The 22,590-nt window shown below is 37.8% G+C and overlaps 1 protein-coding gene across 8 annotated transcripts in view; it reads right to left on the bottom strand.

Annotated features, from left to right (window-relative positions):
* The window catches only part of otofa (otoferlin a), a 565,861-nt gene that overhangs the window by 60,183 nt on the left and 483,088 nt on the right, over positions 1-22,590 (bottom strand). For 4 of the 8 annotated variants that reach the window (XM_039748301.1, XM_039748302.1, XM_039748306.1 and 1 more), the window contains 6 exons: positions 11,468-11,587; positions 10,545-10,706; positions 7,145-7,307; positions 5,398-5,468; positions 4,048-4,077; positions 1,541-1,675 (listed from right to left, as the gene is read on the bottom strand). In XM_039748301.1, coding sequence (XP_039604235.1) covers positions 1,541-1,675; positions 4,048-4,077; positions 5,398-5,468; positions 7,145-7,307; positions 10,545-10,706; positions 11,468-11,587 — 681 coding nt within the window. Of the gene's footprint in view, positions 1-1,540; positions 1,676-4,047; positions 4,078-5,397; positions 5,529-7,144; positions 7,308-10,544; positions 10,707-11,467; positions 11,588-22,590 lie in introns of all 8 variants that reach the window. The other 4 variants (XM_039748300.1, XM_039748299.1, XM_039748307.1 and 1 more) reach the window with 1 other exon arrangement.

Raw genomic sequence — 22,590 nt, 5'->3', positions numbered from 1 at the left:
TGGAGCACTTTAAAAAACTGCTGAAAACACATTACTTTAACATGGCTTTCTCCTAACTTCGCTTTAACTTAATACTGATACTCTGTATGTTCAACTCATCATAATAACTATTTATAGTGGTTCTAAAATCCATACTGACCCCTACTCTCTCTTCTGTTTCTTTTTCCGGTTTCTTTTTCCTGCCCCACCACCACCTACTCAAAGCATCATGATGCTCCAACATTGATGGACTGAAAGCCAGAAGTCTACGTGACCATCATCATCAAGTCCTTCCATGAGAACCCTAAATACAAAGAGGACTGTTTCATTTATGTTAGGTAGATTGCCCAGAGGGGACTGGGCGGTCTCTTGGTCTGGAATCCATACAGATTTTATTTTTTTTCTCCAGCCGTCTGGAGTTTTTTTTTTTTGTGCACCCTGGCCATCGGACCTTACTTATTCTATGTTAATTAATGTTGACTTATGTTTATTTTTTATTGTGTCTTCTACTTTTCTATTCTTCATTTTGTAAAGCACTTTGAGCTACATTTTTTTTGTATGAAAATGTGCTATATAAATAAATGTTGTTGTTGTTGTTGCTGCTGCTAATGCAAAGCTGTATTTTCCTTGAGGCCAAAAACACAATGTTACCAACACCTTAATTTTGGCTAACTGTGCATGGCTTCTCCATGTAGATGGATCGATTATGTAACATACAGGATTTGTTATAAATTGTTTCTAAAATGTTCAGCCTTTCACGAGGTATGTGTGCTGATTATGCTGATGATCACCCTGAACACCATCTTTTGGCAGCTCCTACAGAGATAGTACAGTTCATGAGATCTCCAAAATCCTGGTGAAGTTAGGAACAGGTGTCTGAAATGCATGAATATAAGTTTATTTTGTGGGTAAAACTAAACAATCCAGTCTAATCCCTGATGTTATCAGCTTGTTGACAACTGCCTTGAAAATGGAATACTGTACCCACAGCATCTGATTTTGAGCAGATTGTAGGACAATGCGTTTCTTTTGCTGTAGTTATTTTTAATGTACAAATTTAGATTTTTCAATGAAAACTAATAAGGAATGTTTCTGAGCCAAATTAAAATATTGTTTACAGTAACAAGCTATCATGACTTACAAGTGTGAATAAAAAACATCAAGGCTGCCAGACTTGGTATAATGTTTAACACTGTCATCCAACAGTCTTAGGTTTAATTCAATGTTGGATTGCAGAGTTGGATGCCTTATGAGTAAAATGTCTCTCTTAGATCTTGTTTTCTTGCAGAGTTTTAGCCACAAAATCATCAGAGATACAGGAAGACCCAGGTAAGTTTTTATATACTTTTTAGAAATAATTTTTAAATATTGCTTTAAAGTGATATTATGAACTTTTCCAGATTCTTTCAATTCATTCACTGCACACAATTTCATTCTGTTTGCACTTTAATAATGACACATTTTTTGACTATATATTATTCTGAATAGCACTCATTACACATAACTCATTATTCATTGATTATTTAATACATACCACATGTTTATGGTTTCACATACTTACTTCTTTCAGGGTTTCAATGGAGGCAAAATATTTAGACCACCAGTCCAGCATGCTTTCATCAGGCTCTTCCTCCTCAATTTCCTCCCCTCCTTTCTTTTTTTTCTTCTTCTTTTCTTTTTCTTTGTCTTCTTCAGACTGAAAAGAAAACAAAAAATAGTTAAAATAAGAAAGTGACGTATGGTAATAAAGGATCATTTCTTCAGTAAAACAATAAACCGCATGCAGTATACAGTAACTGACATTGTAAAAAAGATCATCTAACATTTAAGAGAAAAAAAAGTGAGGAAAAATTGAGAAGGGTATCACTGCAGCCTAGAGCTAAATGTAAAGTAGGAAGGGCAAAGTCGAGTGACATGGACTACACTGTTGAGAAGGAGGGGTTTATGGCTTGTTAACATCTGATTGGTTATGACATAAAGTAAATTGGAAATGTCTTGTTATTGCTCATGCTGCCTGATGCACAGGACCTTACTGCCTGCTGGAAATCCCAGCGCAGGATTCGCCTGTACAAAAAGTATGCTAAAATAAATAAACACTTTTATCCTTTTTTTTTCCTTTATTCTTGAATGAGCTATTGTGTGTACAAAGTAGAATGGCCCACCAGACTTTATGGCCACCTGGCAGCTAAGGCTTACATGTGAACGTGAATCATTCAAGTAATTCAAACGCTGTTTCCCTTTAATGGTCTGCATTTCAACTGTCAGTGAATCCAAACAACTGTTTGCTAAGTGTATTGCATCTTCAAGCCGAAAACCAAAGCAATAGTTTACTGGGATGTTACTTGCTCGCACATATCAAGTCTACTTGATATTCCAATATCATGGCATACTGGAGATATAAATACTATTAATTGGTAGGTGAGGCAAGCCAGACAGTAAGCAATAGTAAGGCAAAAGTCACTGCATTCTTTTTAGGCGAGATTGGTGAGAGAGTGAAATGAAGAAGAGACAGTGAGGAGGTTAAACAAAGAGAAATTGAAAGCATGAAATGAACACCAAAAGTTGAGAGGATGGAATAAGGAAAATGTGACAGCCTGAAAGTGACATTAAAAATGCAGAATGTGAAGTGAAAAACTGGAAAATGATGGGCCAGGAAGAGGATCCAGTGGTCTTGGATGGCAGGCAGCTGCAATTGCTGTGTGCCAGGCAGCTGCTCTTAGGGGTTTTGATGGAATGAATTTAAGAATAAAATCTGAGTGCAAGAACTTGACACTAGAGTGTGCACTTGAAATCATCATTAAAAGTTGACTCCAACATGTAATGGGGATTGAAAAATTTCTCAGCTTGAAGTGAAATTTAGAAAATAACAGCTTGAAATGAACATGCCCTTAAGCGGGCTGTTCTTTATCTAGGTCTGTGTTTTGGAAACATGGTGTAACTCTTTCTGTGATGTATCTTGTCAATTCTGTTTAAATTGTATATTTTCTCTGTTATATGTAGCAAAAGCTGTGAAAACCTACGAGTATTCATGACAAACTTTGATTTTGACAATTTTATGTGTGACATTTTTTTTTTTAAACTTCATCCTACACATCAAATATGTGTAATCCTACTCTACATTGCACCTCCTACTCGACATTCAGCTCTGGGCTGTAGAGATACATACTTGGAAAAATTAACTGAGCGGAAAGGTGTCATGCAAGGATTTGTCCATAGGAAGAAAGCACCATAAATTCACATTAGAAAAGTAGAATGAGGAGACTATTAATGAGAACAGACCATTCAGTGTAACATAGCCAGTCAATCCATATTAACACTATTCTTGCAAAACATCACTTGTCGGTAGTGGATGTTGTGTATGCTGAAACTCCATGAAGCATAAAAAGTAAGGCACACTTGAAACAAATATATCATTTTGTCCTTAGAATGCTCTGGGACTTGGATTAGAAAAATGAAAACCATGAAAGTTATTGTGCTAATAAAGAAAGAAAAAATTGAAGGCCACATTTTCAGTACATGCAATTAGTGAACAGAAAACTCAATTTTAGATGGTGGAGATCCTGTTTCTCTAACACACTAGAATTCCGTGAGGAAGTAAAAAAAGAATTTGATCAAGAGGCACATAAATATATAGGGTATAAATGTTAAAGAATGAAAAGCTAAAGAGTTGAATATTTTTGGTTTAAGAAAATTGAGGTTAAGAGTAGACTTCATGGAAGCATTTAAAATTATGAAAGGAATTAATATGGTAGATTATGTTTTAAATTTAATTAATCAATAAGAACAAAGAAAAGTTAGTTAAAGGTAGATTTGTCACAAATGTTTCGCCTTCGTCACAAAGAGGGCAATAGGTATGTGAAAGAAAGTAGGAAGTGTTGTGATGGACAGTAGTAGTCTACACACTGCTGGGTGATATTTTGCAAACATTTCTGAATAATGAAAAATGAGTATAGTATCTTGGCCTGAATGGCCTATTCTCATTTAATCTGTTCTCATGTTGTTCTTAACAAATAAAAATTTCAAACTGATTTGAAAAATCACCAGCACACACACTTTCTGAAAACTTACCACATCAACTTTAACAACAGCATCAGAGGTCTGGGGGAGTTACACAAAAATTAATACAAAATAAACAGATCAAAAACTGTAAACTAAAAGCAAGCAGATATATAATAATTGACAATAAACAACAATACAAACTAGCAGAAATGTTAACAGAAAGTATTTATGGGGGAAAAACATAAGCATATGCACCAGGCCCAAACAGAGAGATAAATATATTTAGATTCAAGGAAATCTTTGTACTTTAAGAGACTTAAAAATATAATACATTAAAGAATAGGGCTAGAATGTAGTTATGATAAAAAGTAATTTTTTTGTTGTTCTCATGCGTAAGTCCTTAAAAAAATTAGAAGGGACCAGAGATACATGGATAATCACAGTTCAGTTTATGGATTTTATTATTTCAGAAACTAATGTGTAAAGCCTGTACTTTTCTAAACACCTTTGGGACAAAAACACAAACATACCAATAGAAATATATTTTTGTTGGTGCCATTTGTGAAGAAAAATAAAAAAAAAATCATTACTCAGCAAATCAAAAACTATTTAAAAAAGTAAACCCTGCAGGTTTCTTTACATCAAGAGCAAACTAGACATTCTAAAATATAAGGCATTAAGGAATTGTGGAAAAATGAATCCACACATTAAGAAAGAAGGGGAAAGTGAACAGTTCTGTTTAACTGATATATTCATATCAATAATCTGATAGGGAAGTTATATAAGGAGGAATATTTCTGGGTTGTTGGTTTCTTAGTTTTGGATTCATCTTTTTTTTTTTTTAATCCTCTAATTAATAGTCTAGTAATTAGAGAATTACTTTCACATAAAGGGTCACATGATCATACCATGAGAATATTGGGCCAATGACAGAAATTAGGAGGCTTGCCTTTGTGCTTCATATGATGCCAGTTTATAACTGGCAAATTAGCTGGCACATACAACTTTCGGACGCTGAAGAAAACAAGTGTACTGGGAGAGAAATATATGCTAAGATGGTGAGACAGACAGTATCTGGGCATGGGTTCAAACTCTGTATCGTGGAGCTGAATGACAGCACTGATGATGAACACACTACCATCCTACACTCTTATTTATTGACAGGAATTAAGAAATTCTGGCATTCCCTGACTGAACAGTGTTATTATGCATTACAGTGTGGTATATACTGTACAAAACCTTTGTTCAATAAGACGTAATATATTTAAACACCTTGCCAGACACAAGAGAGGAAAGATGAATTCTCTTCCTTCTTGTATAAGGACCAGATCATATATACAGTACTACTTTCAACAGTATATTAAACTTTTGCCAAAACAATATAGATTTAAACATTTACATAAGAGTTCAGAAACTTACAGCATCAAGTTTCACAACTGTCTCCATCTTCTTAACTGGAGGTTCCGGCTCCATGTTCACAACTATTTCACCTGTGTGGCGAGAGTATGGTCCACCATTTGTAAGTGCCATGTAGCCATTCATTAATTTGGCTTCAGTGGAGTGAAAATCAGATTCCAGCAGAAAAGGACCACAGTTACAAGAAAGCAAAAGGAAAGGTAAAAGCCAAAAAGAGAAACAGAAATATTAGAAAGAAAGGCCAGTGAGAAACTTCATTAGAGAGTGAAACTGCAGATGAAGTTAAAGAGAACATATGATTGAAGTTTGACAGAGTAAAAAATACACCTTTAAAAGGTTTGCTTGATGTATAAAGTAAATCTAATATAATATCTGTATGGTCACACGCTTAATTTTCACACTACCTTTCATATCACCAAAAATCAAAACAAACAAAAAAAACTGTCAATCTAAGCTTAACATTAATACTGTAAAACTGATTTAATAAAGACATAAAAAAGACACTCTAGGTTCTGCCATACTCTGTATGGTATGGTTTTATTTTTTTATTAATTTTTTGAACTCACATTTCCATTATAATTAGGAGCGAGGCAAGAACTTGCACTAGGTAAAATGACTCATCATTTCTCCCATGTGTCCACATTCATTAATAGCAAGCCAGTTTATATTAACAAATCAACTCAAAAGCATGCATTTGAATTACAGGAAAAAATTATATCTTTCAGAAAAAGCTCAAATGCACAGTTACTGAAAGTGCAAAATCCACATAGTCCCTGACTGGGCAAGAATCAAGCCTGTGTCTCTGAGGCTGATTAAACAGTGGGAACCACTAAGAAAGTTTAATATACAGCTAAATTTTGCCAAAATATTATACCTTTTGGTCATAAACCACTACGTTGGTTTTACTTTTACTCATGATGATCTCATAATGAGTGACATAGTGGTTAGTAGTGCTGCTTCATAGCTCCAGCAGACTAAGCTTTCATCTTAGCTCAGACACAGTTATCTCCCTGTGTTACAGTTTCTGCTCATGTTTCAAAGACTAGAATACCTGAAGATATGAGAGTTGAGCTATTATGGGTATATGCGTTAGTGTGCTCTGTGATGGAATGGTATCCCATCCAGGGATTGTTCCTGTCTTTTAGCTAGTGCTACAAGGCAGAGACTTTGTCCCTCACCTCTAAGCCTGAGTCGAAGAAAGAATGTTCAGAAAGTGAATAAATTCGTTCATGGTCTCATCTACTAACAAATCTTTACCCAAAAGTATATTTCCTAACATTTGTATAACATTTGCGTTGACTACCAAAGATTTCCAATTCGGCTTAGTCTTATGCACTATAGTATTTCCCTTCTTGTGTTAAACAAATGCAGTATAGTATACAAATATATTGCAATTAATTCTAAACACATTATTGTGTGTAATATTTTCAAAGATTTTTTACACATCAAATTTTATCAAGTGTTTAAAGCTCTTACTGGTATTATTGTCAAGTAAAAAGATGAATGACACGTTAAAGGAAGGAAAAATCTAGTGCATACATATCCTCAAATTAGAAGTAAACTTCAGACAGACCAAGGCCAAAAGTACTTGAGTATATTTAAATTGGATATTTCACAAGTGAACAACAAAGGAAAATGCAGATCTGAGGACTAAACAGTAGCATATAATGCTATTTAACAAGATATTTTCTAATTTTTAAGAAGCTAAAAATGTTTAATTGCTGTACACCACTCCACTTTCAGACTGTACCTGCAATTGCCCAGTTATTAGCATTTTTGTCTGGAGGTCTATAGATGAACTTCCGTAGAGAGCCAACAGCATGCGACCCAACAAGTGTGTACCTGCCAAAGGCACGACAGTCCACAACACGAATATTGAGTGGTGGGTGAAGAAGCTCATTTTCAGGAAGGTCCTATGAAAACAAAAATGAACTGCTCAAAAACATTAAAGGAACACTTTGAAAACACATCAGATCTCATAAGGAAAAAAATCATGCTGGATATCTATACTGATATGGACTGGGTAATGTGTTAGGAATGAAAGGATGCCACATCGTTTGATGGAAATGAAAATTATCAACCTACAGAGGGCTGAATTCAAAGACACACCGAAAATCAAAGTGAAACAAAAGGCTAATTTATTTTACTGAAATTTCATTGCAGCAAATCAAATCATACTCAGTAGTTTGTATGGCCCTCACGTGCTTGTATGTATGCCTGACAACATCGGGGCATGCTCCTAATGAGATTGATGGATGGTGCCCTGGAGGATCTCCTCCCAGATCTGAACCGGTGCATCACTGAGCTCCTGGACAGTCTGAGGTGCAACCTTGCGGCATCAGATGATCTGAAACATAATGTCCCAAAGGTGTTCTATTGGATTTAGGTCAGGCGAGCGTAGGGGCCAGTCAATGGTATCAATTCCTTCATCCTCCAGGAACTGCCTGCATACTCTCGCCACATGAGGCCAGGCATTGGTGTGCATCAGGACTACCCCAGGACCCAGTACACCAGCATAGGGTCTGACAATGGGTCCAAGGATTTCATCTCGATACCTAATGGCAGTCAAGGTGCCGTTGTCGAGCATGTAGAGGTCTGTGCGTCCCTCCATGGATATGCCTCCCCAGACCATCACTGACCCACCACCAAACCGGTCATGCTGAATGATGTTACAGGCAGCATAATGTTTTCCACGGCTTCTCCAGACCCTTTCAAGTCTGTCACATGTACTCAGGGTGAACCTGCTCTCATCTGTGAAAAACACAGGGCACCAATGGTGGACCTGCCAATTCTGGTATTCTATGGCAAATGCCAAAAGCTCCATGGTGCCAGGCAGTGAGCACAGGGCCCACTAGAGGACATCAGGCTCTCAGGCCACCCTCATGAAGTCTGTTTCTGATTGTTTGGTCAGAAATATTTACACCAGTGGCCTGCTGGAGTTCATTTTGTAGGGCTCTGGCAGTGTTCATCCTGTTCCTCCTTGCCCAAAGGAGCAGACACTGGTTCTACTGATGGATTAAAGACTTGCTATGGCCCTGTCTAGCTCCCCTCGAGTAACTGTCTGTCTCCTGGAATCTCCTACATGCTCTTGAGACTGTGCTGGGAGACACAGCAAACCTTCTGGCAATGGCACATATTGATGTGCCATCCTGGAGAAGTTGGACTATCTGTGCAACCTCTGCAGGGTCCAGGTATCACCTCATGCTACCAGTAGTGACAGTGACCATGGCCAAATGCAAAACTACTGAATAAACAGTCAGAAAAGATGAGGAAGGAAAATGTCAGTGGCTTCCACCTGTAAAACCATTCCTGTTTTAAGGATTATCTCACCAAAGCAGCTGAAACTGATTAACAACCCCCTCTGCTACTTAACTGACCAAATCAATATCCCAGAAGTTTCATTGACCTGATGCTATACTCTGATTTGAGCAGTATATATATATATATATATATATATATATATATATATATATATATATATATATATATATATATATATATATATATCAATTTTTTAATCCCAGAGAAAGGATAAAGTGCTATATACAAATTAAAAGTTCTAATTAGACACACTAATAGATAACATAATTTCACATATGCCAAAAGTACTTGAAACTGTGCTTACTTTGTGGAAAAAATATATCCTACTTGACTCAAAAAGTGCATTCTTTTTATATTATCTTTCAAATTCAGCGCTAAAATGTTAAAATTACAGAGGCTTGGTCATTTAAATCTAATATTGCTAGCACAGAAGAGGACAGAAGGAGTGTGCCTGTTAGCCTTTTGGTCTCAGAACACCAGCAGTCCTCAGTTTAATTACGAGGACTTCTTTGTTTACTCAGCTCTACTTTAATTTATTAAGATTTTTAATAATTTTCTGCCAGTGCTGTAGGCAATTCTAAGTTCTTTATTCAATGACTATGTGACACTCTGGAGGATTAATGGTGTATTATACTTCAAAAACACTCTGCTTAACATTTTATTAAATACAACACTGAATGAAATTAATGGTCAACAATAGAAGAACTGTTAATCTTCTGATGGCACTAATTTGCTTGATTAAAAAGTTTTTAATAATTATATATTTGGAAATTCAACTATGCCCATAGGAAATAGGTTTGAAACAACAGTATAACACCCAAAACTGTTATTCACTATAATCTTCCTTAAGTTTCTCAGTTCTAAAGATTAGGTAATTTTTGGTCATTATTTAACTAAGATCTCAAAGTAGGTACATTTTTAGGACAAGAGTTAGACTTTAAGAAGTTTCTTGACCCTGCAACAACTAGCACACAGAGTTTCTTCTAATAGATTAGGCAAATTAAGTCATTTGAAGACAGAATTGAAATAAAAGACAAAAGCTCTTCAGTAAGATGGGTGCAAGTCTTCTCTCAACAATTGCCTTAGTTACATGCACACTGAGTACACACTACATGGTGTATGCCACTTTCTGGGTATGTTATAAGGATTGGAAATATTCAAATCACCCTAGAGCACAGAGTAATATTAATATTAGCAATATTCAGATATTTCCTATTTGTCAAAGTAGATGTTCAGCTTTGTTTGGGAAGCTTCAAGTTTCTGAAGTGGAAAGGAAGGTATCAATTGAGAATACAGACACACAGATAATTGATAAGAAGTGCAAAAGCCAGGCAGAGAATACAATGACAATAGGACAACATAATAAGGCTTATAGCCACTTGTAAAACTCATCAAACAATTATAAAGCTACCAAAAAGCTTAATAACCAAAACACAAAGAAAAGGTGAGAGTGGAGCCTTTTACACACAACTCTGCACTACCGTGGAATAGAAAAGCCAATGCAACCTGAAAAGACTTGATTTTCAGTTTCTAGATAGATACCATCTTGTGTGTGTCTCAATCTTTTATTACCACACTTGAACGCAGAGTATTTAGAATCTTCTGAGTGACACTGCAGACTAATGTTTGGTAGATTTATATTGTGTTTGACCTCAGTGACCCAACACATTCCCTTTCACAGTAGCACATTGGTACTTCATTAGTTGTATTGATCACTGGGCAAGTATTATATAAAGTAATGTACACCATATGGACAAAAATTAAGGAAATATACTGTACATATTGTTTTATTTATTTATTTAAATTCAGGTACACCAAAAAATACTTACAACTTCAAACCATTTGACCAAGGTGCTGAAGTTTGGATTTTTTTTATAGTTCTGAATGACGGCTGACTGGACTCCTTTTCCAGCACATTCAATATCAACCCGAGGTCTGTCTACCTGGGCCAAGTTCACTCTTTTGAGGTCTCTCAGTCCCCAGAACAATACCTAAAAAAAGGTGAATATGGATCATACTTTGTTAACTTTAAAGCTAAGCTTATGTTCGAACAAAATGAAAATCAAATGACTACAATCACTATTAAAATATAATGAAAAAATACAGTAAAGGTTTTCAAAGATTATTTAATCTTCCTCCCTAAATCAATTGGTTTTTCTAATTTTTAATTATATATTACTGCTACCTACTAGCTAATATTTTAATTGTTTATTATTCTACCATATAACTAAAATGTCAGATTTTTTTTCTTAAACAATACAATATTATCTTAAATGTTTTGTAAGAAATTTTTTCTATGGCTATTAATAAGATGCAGAACCAGATTTCCAGAGGTGTCAACATACCAACTAACTGTTTCTCCCACAGCCAGCTTTCGTGGGAGTACAAAAGGGAGAGGCACAACCAAGACATGTTTATTTATGCTCCTTACATAACTTAAAATGCCGTTTAACAGGAAGACCTGCACTAACATTCATCACCTAGTACACTTACAGTACATAATTTAACTCCATGAATTAACTTTATTCGGTTGTTTTAAATATTTAGAAGATACATTAGTATCTGAAGGCAAACGCAAGAATTTGACTTGTCTAGAGATTTACTATTCTGCTAAAATGTCAAAATAAATAGTGTAATAATTTTTCTTAAATGTTTTTATAATTCAGAATTTAAAAAATATTTATAAAAGCCAGTACCTTGTGTAAAAAACTAATATCTCAAATTTATTATAAATAAAATACAAATGATGTACCTCAATCCTGTATTTGCTCAAGACAGGACGGACACCCATGGGCACAGGTAAAATAGGTCCTTTCTCTGAATCAGTTGGGACATCAATTGGAGGCAGGTCAGCTTTTCCACCTGGGCCAATCTGGAAAGAAAAGTACAGGAAGCACAAAAATGTTTTATGGTGTTTTCTTTTTTCCAGTCTGGACTAAAACATCCCCAATTTTGAAATAAAATAGAAGAATGAATCAAAACAAAGTCAAATTCATGAGCTATGTATCACACAGAGAATTCTACAACAACAAGGTCTTTAGCAAAAGAAAATCAATACATTTTATACAGTTTCTTGCAGAATTACAATTATCCAACCTTACATTTCTGAAAAAGGGTAATTTGTACTATAACTGAAATTCAAAAAGCACTGTAAAGTGGGAGTGATTTATAACTTTTTGTGTAAGCGAGTCTGTGTAATGTTGGCTTTTGAGAGAAGACTGCTTACTGTATTACCCTAGATTTAATCAGGAACTGTCTGAGATGCTAAATTAAGAGCAAACTTTGAAAAAAGATCAAGCTGACAAATCAGGTGTGCTCATCAGAAAGCTATGGTAAATAATGTAGCATTTTATGCCACTTTGAAATAATCTTTTGCATAATTATAGCAAAAGATAAGTATTCTATGGCACTGACCAGACTAAACTAGGTTTATAGAAGGAATGATTAGATTACAAGAATATAGTATACAGTACTATATTTCTTGAGTGTATATTCCTATTAGTATTCTAGGTTTCCTCCCAAATCTCCATGGATATGATGACTTAGCTGACCAGTAATTTCAAAAACGTGGGCATAGCTGTAATTGGACCCCTCATAATAATAAGTTGATTTTAGTGGATTTAGGAGTATATATATATATATATATATATATATATATATATATATATATATATATATATATATATATATATATATATATATATATATATATATATATATATATATAGTGAGATTTGTAAGACCCTTTGAGAACCAATGCAGCTGACAAATCTGTCGAGGTTTGCTTGTCTGTCGTCGAGGCAACTGCAAGTTTGTAGCCTCGCCGTGTAATGCACCTGTCACCTGATGGTTGATGCAGGGAACAGTCTAACCTGGCCCCGTCATGGATTATTTTCTGTGTCTGTGTGTATTGAAGTGGTAGCTCCATTTGAATTAATATTCTTACCGTTCATATTTTGAAAAAAAGCTGGTTCTCTTGAAGCGTTTAGACTCAGCATCTTCTCTTGGGTGTAAGACAGTGACTCACGTGTCACATGGTACCAGAAGTGGGGTGTTCTGAAATTCCGACCCTGGTGACGTGGGGACTGACACTCCTACAGAGTTTGCAAGACTGCAGCTTAGACTTTGCATTTAAACAAGCATATGTGCTCCATTATATAACAGAGAGTAAGGACCCTGGTCACAATGGAAGTTTGTGCCCAGAAAAAGCTTTGATGTCTTAATAAGGAATCGATGCTTCATCACCCTGTCTGAACAATGGGTTCCCTACATCATCCTTCACAATTAGCCTCCGCATTAATTTTGTTGTGGATCCCATGGGCTGGTTTTCCATCAGTATGGTCTTCTTTGTTTGGATCTACAACTCCTTTATCCTCAAGCTCATCCTTGCCCCCCACTTTTTAATTAAGGATGTTTTCTTATATCGGGTAATTTCTGATTACATAGGGGAAGGGCTGATTGAACAGTTGGTGGTCCCAAGTGGGCATAGAGAGATGGTTTTAAAAACTGCTCACATCCATGCCTTGGAGGATCATCTTAGCACAGAGAAGACAAGGGATTGCATTTTGAAACACTTTTATTGGCTGAATATGAGTTGAGATGTACAGTGGTTTTGTAGGTTTTGCCTCAACTGTCAAGTTGTTTCTGCTCATAGACCCGCTAGGGCTCTCCTCTCACCGATGCCTATTTTGGATGACCTTTTTGAGAGGGTTGGGTTAGACATTGTTGGCCCACTTCCCAAGAGTAAGAATGGTTATCAATATATGTTTGTGTTGGTTGATTATGCAACAAGATACCCCGAGGTAGCCGCATTACGGAAAGCCAATGCCCAAGCTGATATTAAGACTCAGAAATATTCACGCATATTGGCAATCCTCTTGAGATTTTACTTTCCACGTTATGAAGCAGTCATGTAAGAGATTTGCAAATAAACAGTGGAGTGCCACTGTTTTATCACCTGCAGAGGAATGGCTTGACTGAATGATTTAATAGGACTTTGAAACAGATAATTCGGCTGGTGGCCCTTGATGACCCATTCTCCTGTTCACATTTCAGGAATCCCTCCAGGAATAGACCAGCATGAGACCTTTTGATCTGTTATATGGCTGCTGACCATGAGGGGTGCTGCATATTTTTTGGGAGGAACTGACAGGGGTTCACAATGCAGCTCACGTAGAGAGATTTGTCAGCTGAGTTGTTTTGCTTCAAAAAAAGATTTCTAATATGTCCTTTATCATGGTGGAGGATCAGCAGCATGAACAAGAGGCACAAAAACTTAATTATGACAAGAAATGTAAATATTGCAAATTTAAAAAGGGTCATCAGGTATTGGTGTTGATCATGTCTGACCGACATAAATTTCAGGTGAAGTGGCTGGACCCGGCGGTAGTGGAAGAACATAGAGTCCTGTGAATTATAAGGTCAGAATTCCCAGCTGACAAAAACCCATGCAAATCTTGCATGTTAATCTTTTGAAAGAGTGGCACAAACCTGTTGAAGTTCCTTCCACTTCCACGGCAGTCTCTCAGACAGAGGTTTCAATTAGTGATGATTTCACAGACACCCAGAACTGAGTTGCTGTTGCTTATCGTTAGAAACTCTGATGTTTTTCTGACCATCCCTGGCCAGACTGATATTGCTGAACACAAGATTATAACTGAACCCAGCGTTAACAGGAGAATCCCTGAAGCCTACGAAAAACCTGTAATCTCGGGACACCTTAAATTCCTTCACACCTCTCCATTAGCATGTTTTGTTTTGCAAATGTGTCGATCAGCACAAACAGCAAGCAGCCTGTTATTCCATCCCCCAGATGCCACAGCTCAACTCGGGCAAAACATTCTCCCAGCTCGTTTATTTACCTGGGTGTGAGGTGCCTGGAGTTGTATAGGGTAAATAATATATTGTTATTTGGAACACATGCATTTCATGTATGTTCCATGTCTACAACGATCTGTGTAAGTGTAGTATGGCAGGAAATGCAAGGCAAGAAACTCTGAACGCATACCTAAAACAGAAAGTCTTTCTTGTTATAGTACTAATGAAAAATTTGTGACATGAAGTGTATAATGTGTCAAGACTGAAGTCCAACTATCAAATAAACTCTTTCACAAAAGGTACACATATAATAAAACAGTGCGATTTTATTCAAGTATATAACCGAAGAAAAAGAAATTGGGTTAGGGTACAACACTGACACGAGCGCTTGGGTGGTGCAGCAGTAAGAACTGCAAACTCATAATCAAGAGGTTGCCTGTTCGATTCCGGATGCTTCCCAGAATTACCGTTTTCAGTAATGAGCTGCTCTTATTATTATTGTTTATTCAGGTTTTTTTTCTCTCAGTCATGTTCCCCCCAATCTGACACTGCTGTTTTCGAATAAAGAACAGAGGTGAACTCAGATGAGGATGAGAGTACTAAGAAATAGAACAGAAGCCCTACTTGCAGGTAACATCCAGTCACACATAAGAATAACACAGTTGCACCAGACTTAACACTAGAATTACCAGAGCCTACAAAAAAACTCGTAGATCCGTCCCACCTTAAAATGCTTTGCATCTCTCTGTCAGCGTCTTTTGTCCTTTAAATGTGTTGATAAACAGCAACAGCAAGCAGCCTGCTATCACATCCCCCACCCCGCACAGTTTTCTCAGCTCAAGTCTGTTTACCTGCGTGTCAGTTGCTTAGAGTTATATACAGTGAGAAGTCAAGCAAAATGACAACTTTTATAAATACTATGTCGTTATTTGGAACACTTGCATTTTGTATGAGTTCCGTATCTATAACGATTTAGCACAGAAACGTTTTTCATGTTTTAGTAGTAATTGACAAAATGTAGACAAGAAGTGTATAATGTGTAAAGCCTGAATTTCAAATATCAAAGAAACACTTTTACAAAAGGTACAAATAGAACAAATGCGCTTCAATTCAAAAATTTAACTGCAGAAAAACAACCCACGTTAGGGTGCGACATTGGCACACAGTTGCTACAACAGCTTTGGTAGCACAACGGTATCAGCTGTTGACCGGTAATCAAAGCTTCATGAGTTCGATCCTGGATGTTTTGAGAAGTGAGCTGCTCGTATTCTTACTATTTTAGAATAAAAACATACATTTGATTCCAGTCTGTAACAGCCGGCGTAATTTATGATACTCATAAAGGTTAGCTTTTTTTTATTCAGTTTTATTCTCTCAGCCGCGTTCATGACCCCAACACCCCCACCCTCAACCTCATTTGACACCGCTGTTTACACATAGAGACGCTATAACAGAGGTACAGTGATCCCTCTTCGATATGGGGGGGTTGCGTTCCAGAACCTCCCGCGAAAGGTTATTTTTATATACAGTGATCCCTCGCGATATCACGCTTCGACTTTCGCGGCTTCACTCTATTGCGATTTTTTTTCTCATACACGCTTACGTCACTATGCATGCGCTTTCTGAGAACTTTTATCTAAGCCCTATGATGGCTCCTAAACGTGCTGCTTTTTCTAAGCCTTATGACAATAAAACTAAGCGCCGGAGGAAGATGCTTACTATCCAGGAGAAGGTGAAACTCTTGGATATGATTAAAGATGGCAATACCCTACAAAAGCCTCCTCACGCATATGAAAAGAAAACGCCAGCAACTGCCTATCAAGATGTTCTTCAGCCACGCACCCAGACACCCACTGCCTACTCCTAGTACTTCTTCACTGAAGACAACAACGCACCTGCTGAAGATACTGCACCACCTCTCCTACTGAGGTTGTGCCTTCATAGGTTAGTGGTTGTGTGCAATTAAATGTACAGTACAATAATCTACTATATAAAAGCATTCGGGATTGTCCTTCTGTCCTGTGAGTGCAAAGCGTAGCGATATTCTGCTTATTACAGACTTACTACTTGCGGCTTGAGGTACGAAGTGACGCGATGTGAGCAGAGTTCTGGTGCTCTCATTGTTCCCTTGCTTTTGTGCGCGATGCGCTGGAAAAATAGACAAAATTATGTCTCTGGAAATAATTAATGCTGGTGGAGTACAAATGCCTCACCGCGTAGTAAATATCAGGGGAGATGGTGCTTGCTTATTCTCATCTATAGCTTATTTAGTGCATGAAACTCCGTCTTTAGCGGTACAGATTCGGGCTGACATTGTACGACTTTGGACAGGCACTTGAGGGGATAAAAAAAACTTACGATTTTGGGAGATGTTATGAATGGGCACTTTGATGTTCTATTTCCCTACACTTACATGCCTGATGTACACATGGAGCGCACAAAAATTGAGGATAAAAGTCGGTACGAAGCGACGAGATGTGAGCAGAGTTCTGCTGCTCTCATTGTTCCCTTGCTTTTGTGCGCGATGCGCTGGAAAAATAGACAAAATGATGTCTCTGAAAATAATTAATGTTGATGGAGTACAAATGCCTCACCGCATAGTAAATATCAGGGGAGATGATGCTTGCTTATTCTCATCTATAGCTTATTTAGTACATGAAACTCCGTCTTTAGCGGTACAGATTCGGGCTGACATTGTACGACTTTGGACAGGCACTTGAGGCGATTAAAAAAAAACGTACGTTTTTGGGAGATGTTATGAATGGACACTTTGATGTTCTCATTCCCTACACTTACATGCCTGATGTACACATGGAGCGCACAAAAATTGAGGATAAAAGTCGGTCGCCTTAAAAGGCGAGTGCGCCTAGTAATATGATATTTGTAACGTCTAATATGTCTTATTTTCTCTTATTTTGTCTAATATATTGGGTAATACATGTGTAATGGTGACTAAAGGGTGTTATTTCATGTTTAGAGGGCTCTAATAATGTTAAAAAAACGTATTTAGAAGGTCTTAAACAGGTTTTCTATACTCTAACTGCGAAAATATTCGATTTATAAATAAAGAATCCTACTTCGCGAAAATTCATTTATCACGGTAGAGTCTGGAATGGATTAACCATGATAAATGAGGTTTCACTGTACAAACCGGATTCCAAAAAAGTTGGGACACTAAACAAATTGTGAATAAAAACTGAATGCAATGATGTGGAGATGGCAAATGTCAATATTTTATTTGTAATAGAACGTAGATGACAGATCAAACGTTTAATACGAGTAAATGAATCATTTTAAAGGAAAAATATGTTGATTCAAAATTTCACGGTGTCAACAAATCCCAAAAAAGTTGGGACAAGTAGCAATAAGAGGCTGGAAAAAGTAAATTTGAGCATAACGAAGAGCTGGAAGACCAATAAACACTAATAGGTCAATTGGCAACATGATTGGATATAAAAAGAGCTTCTCAGAGTGGCAGTGTCTCTCAGAAGCCAAGATGGGTAGAGGATCATCTATCATCATCAACTGTGCATAACATCATCCGAAGATTCAGAGAATCTGGAACAATCTCTGTGCGTAAGGGTCAAGGCCGTAAAACCATACTGGATGCCCGTGATCTCCGGGCCCTTAAACGACACTGCACCACAAACAGGAATGCTACTGTAAAGGAAATCACAGAATGGGCTCAGAAATACTTCCGGAAACCATTGTCAGTGAACAAAATCCACCGTGCCATCCGCCGTTGCCAGCTGAAACTCTACAGTGCAAAGAAGAAGCCATTTCTAAGCAAGATCCACAAACTCAGGCATTGTCACTGGGCCAGGGATCATTTAAAATGGAGTGTGGCAAAATGGAAGACTGTTCTGTGGTCAGACGAGTCACGATTTGAAGTTCTTTTTGGAAATCTGGGACGCCATGTCATCCGGACTAAAGAGGACAAGGACAACCCAAGTTGTTATCAACGCTCAGTTCAGAAGCCTGCATCTCTGATGGTATGGGGTTGCATGAGTGCGTGTGGCATGGGCAGCTTGCATGTCTGGAAAGGCACCATCAATGCAGAAAAATATATTCAGGTTCTAGAACAACATATGCTCCCATCCAGACATCATCTCTTTCAGGGAAGACCTTGCATTTTTCAACAAGATAATGCCAGACCACATTCTGCATCAATCACAACATCATGGCTGCGTAGGAGAAGGATCCGGGTACTGAAATGGCCAGTCTGCAGTCCAGATCTTTCACCTATAGAGAACATTTGGCGCATCATAAAGAGGAAGGTGCGACAAAGAAGGCCCAAGACAATTGAACAGTCAGAGGCCTGTATTAGACAAGAATGGGAGAGCATTCCTATTTCTAAACTTGAGAAACTGATCTCCTCGGTCCCCAGACGTCTGTTGAGTGTTGTAAGAAGAAGGGGAGATGCCACACAGTGGTGAAAATGGCCTTGTCCCAACTTTTTTGGGATTTGTTGCATGAGTGAAAATTCTGAATCAACATATTTTTCCCTTAAAATGATACATTTTCTCAGTTTAAACTTTTGTACCATGATTTATGTTCTATTCTGAATAAAATATTAGAAGTTGGCACCTCCACATCATTGCATTCAGTTTTTATTCACGATTTGTATAGTGTCCCAACTTTTTTGGATTCCGGTTTGTACTTTAAGCCCTTATAAACTCTCCCACACTCTTATAAACATTTCCCGCACAGTTATACAGCATAAACCCTTTGTATTCTCTTAGATATTAAGTAAGATTTGTTGAAATTATGTATGTAAACACACTGTTTATATACAGTAAAACCTAAATATTATTTTAAAGATATCGAGCATCTCCGATATCACATATGTTACAGCCATTACGATAGACAGGCCACCAGCAATAAATACGTACAATGCAAGAAAAATTGTATACAGTAAAATGTGTGTACAGTGACACTAAACGTACATACATGTACCAAGTACTGTATGTAGAAAATTAATTATGGTTACTCACGAACAATGATACGACGACTTGTCCAATAACGATAATGAGTTTAGTTTTACTGCACAACAAAGGAGAGCATTACAGCTCTTCTAAAGGAGCCTTTTCAGGTGACTGTGTAGCACCGCCGTTGTTCATCTTCTGGCAGTCTTCGATCCAAATCCCTAAAGCAGATTCCATCCAGACTACCGCCTTATTACGTCCACTTACAACTTGTTTTGCGCCCTGGTTAAAGGACACTGCGGCCGTAGATCTTATATTATTTTCTCCTTTTTAAATAAAAAGAACCGTAGACTCAATGATGCCGTAATTGCATCCTACAGCAGTGTAGCTGTTCCCTTCCTTCAACATTTCCAAAACGTTTACCTTTTTGGCAATCGTTAGCATCTTCCGTTGGCGTTTGGGCACAGCCCCTGAAGCAGTAGCAGATCGTTTTGGAGCCATAACGAAGGGCTTGACTATGCACAAAGGTTGACACAAAAGAGCACAAAAAAGTTAACTTTTTACACAGCAAAACACGTTGATGCTGAATGAGCAAGACAAGACTTCCTGGTTAACGCAGCAGAATCAAATTCGGTGCTCCATCGCTGATCCAATCAGCACACAGGAACTTAACTGTGTGCTCTCATTGGGTAGCTTCTCAGCCATCTGCCAATAGCGTCCCTTTTACGAAATCAACTGGGTAAACCAACTGAGGAAGCATGTACCAGAAGTAAAAAGACCCATTGTCTGCAGAAACCCGCGAAGCAGCGAAAAATCTGCGTTATACATTTAAATATGCTTACATATAAAATCCGCGATAGAGTGAAGCTGCGAAAGTCGAAGCGCAATATAGCGAGGGATTAGTGCAAAACTCAAATCATGAGTTAACATTCGATCTAGCTCTTACATACAAAGGACGGTTCATATGCCCAAAACATTAACATTTATATGTTACTTACATAAAAGCCAGATCGAATGTTATTTACCCATTTACTGTTGTCATGATTTGAGTTTACCTCTGTTATAGCACGTCTATGTGAAAACAGCAGTGTCAAATGTGGGTTGGAGTTGGGATCGTGAACGTGGCAGACAGAATAAATCTGAATAAAAAAAAAAAAAAAAAAGGCTAATCTTTACGAGTATTATAAATTACACCGGCTGTTACAGACTGGAATCAAATGTATGTTTTTATTCTAAAATAGTAAGAATACGAGCAGCTCACTTCTCAAAACGGACTCCTCCGGGATCAAACCCGTGAAGCTTTAATTACCGGTCAACAGCTGATACCGTTTTGCCACCGAAGCTGTTGTAGCAACTGTGTGTCAATGTCGCACCCTAACATGGGTTGTTTTTCTGCAGTTATATTTTTGAACGGAAGAGCATTTGTTCTGTTGTATTTGTACCTTTTGTGAAAGTGTTTCTTTGATATTTGGAATTCAGCCTTCACACATTATACACTTCATGTCTACATCTTGTCAATTATTACTAAAACATGAAAAATATTTCTGTTTTAACAATGTGTTTACTGTGCATAGATCATTGTAGACATGGAAAACACATGAAATGCAAGTGTTCGAAATAACGATATAGTATTTACAAAAGGTGTCATTTTGCTTGACTACTCACTCTATACAACTCTAAGCAACTGACACGCAGGTAAGCAGACTTGAGCTGAGAAAACTGTGTGGGGTGGGGGATGTAATTGCAGGCTGCTTGTTTGCTGCTTATCAGCACATTTAAAGGACAAAAGACGCTGACGGAGAGGTGCGATGCGTTTTAAGTTGGGACGGATCTACGAGTTTTTTTCGTAGGCTCTGGTAATTCTAGTGTTAAAGGTGAAAGATGGCACATTTTGGATTCAGCAACAGGTTGGGCACCATCCTGTCAGTCAATCTGCGACATGCATGTCATTCAATGAAACAGCTTGGCTTATAGAGCTTGCCAAGGTATTGTGCAAAGTTCCATTTTTGATTATGTTTTGTGATGGTCTTTATATGAAAAACACTTATACGCTGTTTTCATAAAAGACACATTGAATGATGCTTACCTATATTTATTTACTTATCTTCCCACAGCGTTAAGTCAAAGTAGACTGCAGAGCTTCCAGTGCATAGGCATGCTGACAAAGTACATTCTAGTGTTAAAATACAGATGCACCTCTATCATCTTCTAGAAGCAATGAAGAACGTGCTACGCGGGGGAGGTGAAGAAGGTGCTTGAGCTGGGTGTAATACACAAGAGTAAAAGTGAGTGGCGAAGCCCAATTGTTCTGTTACAAGACCAGATGGCTCGGTTTGGTTCTGTATTGATTTTAGATGCTTGAAAAAAATTCCCAAGTTTGATTTTTACCTGATACCGCGTATTAATGACTTATTGGTAAAACTTGGGTAAGCCTTGTATATTTCCACCATGGATCACACAAAGGAGCAGGTGCCCCTGGAGGAGTACAGTTGTGAGAAGACCGCATTTACCACGCTGGACATGCTCTTTGAATTCACCAGACTTCCATTTGGCCTCCATGGTGCGCTGCTGACTTTTCAGCGGATGCGACCCCATTCCTCGTATGATGGAGTGTATCTTGATGATGTGGTTATTTTCAGTAATGACTGGAGGTCTCATCTCGACAGTCTGCAGGCAGTGCTTGACAGGTTGAGGCTGGCTGGCAACATAATTACTCAACCATTGAAAAAGAATGTTTGGCAGTTAAGTGGGAGGTGGAGACCCTCTGCTACTACTTATGGGGTCGGACAGAAGGATTTGGATTCTTGGCTCATTCAGTGGTTTATTAGCTTGCAGTACTTGCTTTTGATGTTCGCCACCATCCCAGTTCTGTACACGTCAAAGCTGACGTTCCCTTACGTTTGGCTGAGCCTGGCATGGACTAATTTATCCACACTGGTGTGAGCAAAGCTGAGGGGGTGGATGTGAGATCTCAGACCCTTCCCAACTGTGTTGCACACTGAAACATGCTTGACAAATCTGTCAAGGATTGCGTGTCCGTTGCTGAGTCCAGTGCTGGTTCATAGTGCCACCAAGGCAGCTACTAGTTCACAGCCTATCACCCAATGCTTGATGAGGAGAACATTCTAACCTA

Source organism: Polypterus senegalus, chromosome 3 (assembly GCF_016835505.1).
Source record: "Polypterus senegalus isolate Bchr_013 chromosome 3, ASM1683550v1, whole genome shotgun sequence".
In the NCBI taxonomy this organism is placed as follows: Eukaryota; Metazoa; Chordata; class Cladistia; order Polypteriformes; family Polypteridae; genus Polypterus; species Polypterus senegalus.
Note: the sequence above shows the minus strand (reverse complement) of the source record. Positions and strands in the feature narration are given on the sequence as shown.